Here is a 3,998-nt window from a genome sequence, read left to right as displayed (position 1 = left end):
TCTTTCATGCAACAGCGAAGGCTCAGAGAAAAAATAATCAGATTCAATCTCTATTTATTAAGTATGGAGAAATGTTTAATTGGGACAATGGTCTCGAGACTGATGGTGGATTATTCTGAAGAGTTGTTTCAAACGACAAACTCAAACTGGGAAGATGTGGTCAAATGTGTTTCAAGATCAGTTACAACTGCTCAAAATGGGATGTTATTAAAGTAGTTGAAGCTATTGAAGTCAAGAACGCCCTGTTTCACATGCACACGGAAAAATCACCAGGGATGGCATGAGCCCAGATTTTTACCCGAAATATTGGGGTATCGTTGGTGTAGACATCGTAAATGTGGTAAGATCTTTTTTTTGATACATGAAGTTTTTAGGAAAGCTTTACAGACACTAATATATTGTCCTTGTTAAGTTGCAAAATAACATTTAAGGTTCTAGCAAATCGACTAAAAAGTTTATTGATCTATAGTAATTAACTTGTAAAATTTCCTTGATGCAATTTTGCTTCTAATTGTGCCTCTCGAAGAAAGTAAGAATGAAGTTCAAATGAGTGTCAAGCTTAAAATAATGTTCATACTATAGCGCTACATGGGACTGTTTCATCTTATGAATTTTGATCATAGAATCATTATTGTAAAACATCAAATTACGTAATATACTATTTCTGTTTTGCTTTTCTTTACTGAGCTTAAATATATTGTTTTTAAACATCAAAGGGATGTTTTCTGATTTCTTTGCTGAGAATAAAATCTGACAATACAAACACCTTTGGGATCATGTGATCATGTTTCTATACATAAAACCCAATTTGATAGGGGCTCAATGCAGCACACAGTAAAACCTAGAGTAAAAGGAACTATGAAAGGGTAACGACACCATAACAATCGTTTGTTTTGTAACATTTTCATTTCCTAACTACTTGGCACAATCGAACCTGAGAACAAGAACTTACAATGATAACCAAACTAAAATAAAAATGTAAACTCCAACGCCACCCTGTTATACAAGCTTCAACAAGTATGTTCCGGTGCTTTTCAGAATATTGCCTTTTAAAGACTCCTTATAACTAAGCCAACATTAAGAACCTGCAACAATTTAACAACAAAATATGAGACTCCGATTCACGCAACCAGTGACTTCATAATGTTGAAACATTGACTGACAACAGAGAATAAGCAAGGCAGAGGACCAACAGATTCTGCTGGTGCCTCAGATCATTGTCAAACAGGAGCCAAAAGAGAGAAATTCGTCTGGTCACCAATTTTATTACTTAATTGTCGATAGTTATAAAAAATCATTTCATACAGATGAGAGCAGTCTACAGAGACAATTGTGCATATTAAAGAGGTGAGGCACTAAGAACAAATACAAAAGTCTATTATTACAATTTCAAGCATTTCTGATGGACCATAGTATGAGTTCCACAAAAAGTATAAACTAAACAAATTAATTAAATACATACTTAACATCAATGCTCTGATAATATGCTTAAAATTTTTATTTCTTCCTATCCATCAACAGATAAGTTTGCATCTAGCCACCTCATTGATTGTTATTAAATTTCATGATATAGAACTTGATTTTCCAGTGTGGATACTTTCACAAATAAATGAGTGGTTTAGTCTCAACTCTAGGAAAATGGAGCTATGCATCTAATTACGCATTACTCGCTCTCAGATCCACGTTTTTGAACAACAAATTACGTCTGTTTAAACATATATAGAAACAAAAATCACTGTTATGTACCTATAAAGTAAAATTGCGTTTTAAAATCAAGAAAAAGATAGACAAGTTATTCTGAGAGATATCAACCTCCACATCATATCTCAAAAATGAAAAAAAATAAGTTATTCGAGTCATTGACTTACGTGAAGAAAATCATCCAGAAACTAGCTTCACGACAATGCAAAGGGAGTTCAACATCATTAGTAAAACTCTCAGGTACTGAGTTGCATAAATCAGACCAATCAGTTGTCCTTTAAATGAATTTCTCTTGACCCCCGAAAATTCTTGAAAGCTCCACCCTCTGGGTGCAAGAAAGCGATCCTCATTCAATATTGCTAGTGCATTTGCAAGAAGCAGGCAGCCTTCCAACAGTGTCCATAAACCCATCACCTGCATGATTAAAAAATGGTAAACTAACTTTTTCTTGAATATAACTGCAGCATCAGCATGTATACAATGTTTCTCGTGTAGGTTGCCTAAATAATTCTTGGAAACGACTAAGCTAGCATTGCCCTCAAAGATTTCTTAACCAGACCATCAAATTTATTAGTCTCTTAATACTTATTTGCCCACAAACTTAGCACGTGAACAATAAACAGAAAAGGTCAGTAACATTGGTACCAAACTTGTTTCCATAAAACAATGTTATAACGAAAATGTGTAATCAGGATTTAATTGGTAGCATGACTGGATAGTTATTGATATATCAGAAAGTTGTGTTTGTTTCCATGAAGTCCCCATGTAAAATACGAGTTAACATTGCTTGACTCACTGGTTGGGAAAAAATAACATAGGTAGCATTAGCAAACTTCCGGTCGACTTCTCCAACAGAATCTATATACATATCCCTAATTACACGGTGGACATTATTGGGGAACTAATTGCTGTTATACAGGTGGACAACACAGCAAGTATAGACAGGCAGATGTAAAAGCAAGAAATGATAATTAGGGACAACAGGGCCACTGCTTGTCTAATCCATAAATAAGCATCATCAAAGTTACAAAGTTGTTCAGTTCCCTCTACTCTCACATATTGACCCTTCATTTCTGTATTATTCTTCAATTGCTTGCAGCAATATCATCTCTCACGAATTAACATCTGATTCCTGAAAAGTTCAACTCCTCACAGTTATGTCATTTTAATATGCTAAATTCTTAAAGCCCCCGTGTCCACCATGCGCAACTCTTCATATATAAATTTAGTGATTAAACTTATCCGAAGACGGTGATTCTATCTAATGTTATAAATCATTGCTATATAATACATTACTATATTTACCAATCAAACCCAATGAGTGCCTTGTCGCTACTAGGTAAATAAATAAATAATCCCGACGCCCACCTAAGAGCTCAGTTCAGTTTTAACGCCTTTATGAAAATGTATTTATCATCTGTAACTTCTCTCTGAGGAGACCAGTGAGATCCAGCATAGAGCAGAGAGCTACTCACGATATTTTGGTACAACCAAACTAGTGACCCAAGTGACATTTGAACCTCTCAAAAGTACAAAAAGCAGGACATCCAAATACAAAAGAAAATAAACAAAAGAATGTGTGCATAATATGCATTACACATTACACACACTACCCTAAAGAGTCCATTACAAAATAACACAGTGCTCTCAGGTTTCTACACACTATCCGTACCATTTACGCTTCTACTCCTTATCTTCATCAAGAATCCTCTCTCAACCCAAAGTTAACCCTACTATAACCAAAACCAAAATGTCGTAAAAGTGACCAACTTTACATCACCTAACCAAGAATTCTCGAGAGTTCCGTAGGCTAAGAAACCTAAAACCCTTTCACTAAATCATTTTTCTAATCATCTGAATCAGCTAAGAATTTGCCTAAATCACAAAATCTCATTCTTTAACAACTTAGATCTGCAAATAAAGTAAATACACACACATACACACAAAAACAACATACCCATATAATTTCACCATCAAATTAACAAAACAAAACAACCCCACCAAGAAAAATCAAAACTTTAGTTCAACAACACATGCTACTCACAAGATTAAAGATTGCAAATTGACAAAAAGAAACACAGATCTACAAAAATGATAAAAATATGAATGATATGTAAATATGCATATATACATATATGTGTACCTTGCAAAAATATGATAGCCCAGAGGAGCCACAGATGAATCGAATCGAAGCAACAACACGGAAGGCGAGCGCTCAGATTGTGTGAGTTTTGCAAGAAAGTGTGTTGGACTTGGAAATATGGGGGAAAGGGGAGGGGTAGAATTGGAATTACATG

General features: G+C 34.7%; 1 protein-coding gene across 1 annotated transcript; it reads right to left on the bottom strand.

Moving 5' to 3' along the window:
• Positions 1 to 695: 695 nt before the first annotated feature.
• On the bottom strand, positions 696 to 3,998 carry LOC141676571 (uncharacterized). The gene is made up of 3 exons (XM_074482245.1): positions 3,845 to 3,998; positions 1,869 to 2,115; positions 696 to 1,085 (listed from the first exon to the last, which is right to left on the bottom strand). The coding sequence occupies exon 2, from the start codon at positions 2,110 to 2,112 to the stop codon at positions 1,879 to 1,881; it is 234 nt and encodes a 77-aa protein (XP_074338346.1). The 5' UTR covers positions 2,113 to 2,115; positions 3,845 to 3,998; the 3' UTR covers positions 696 to 1,085; positions 1,869 to 1,878.

Source organism: Apium graveolens, chromosome 8, assembly GCF_009905375.1.
Source record: "Apium graveolens cultivar Ventura chromosome 8, ASM990537v1, whole genome shotgun sequence".
NCBI classification, from domain to species: Eukaryota; Viridiplantae; Streptophyta; class Magnoliopsida; order Apiales; family Apiaceae; genus Apium; species Apium graveolens.
Note: the sequence above shows the minus strand (reverse complement) of the source record. Positions and strands in the feature narration are given on the sequence as shown.

Bases quoted from the DNA above. Each gene is read 5' to 3' on its own strand.
- LOC141676571 (XM_074482245.1), bottom strand. From the start codon at position 2,112: ATGGGTTTATGGACACTGTTGGAAGGCTGCCTGCTTCTTGCAAATGCA.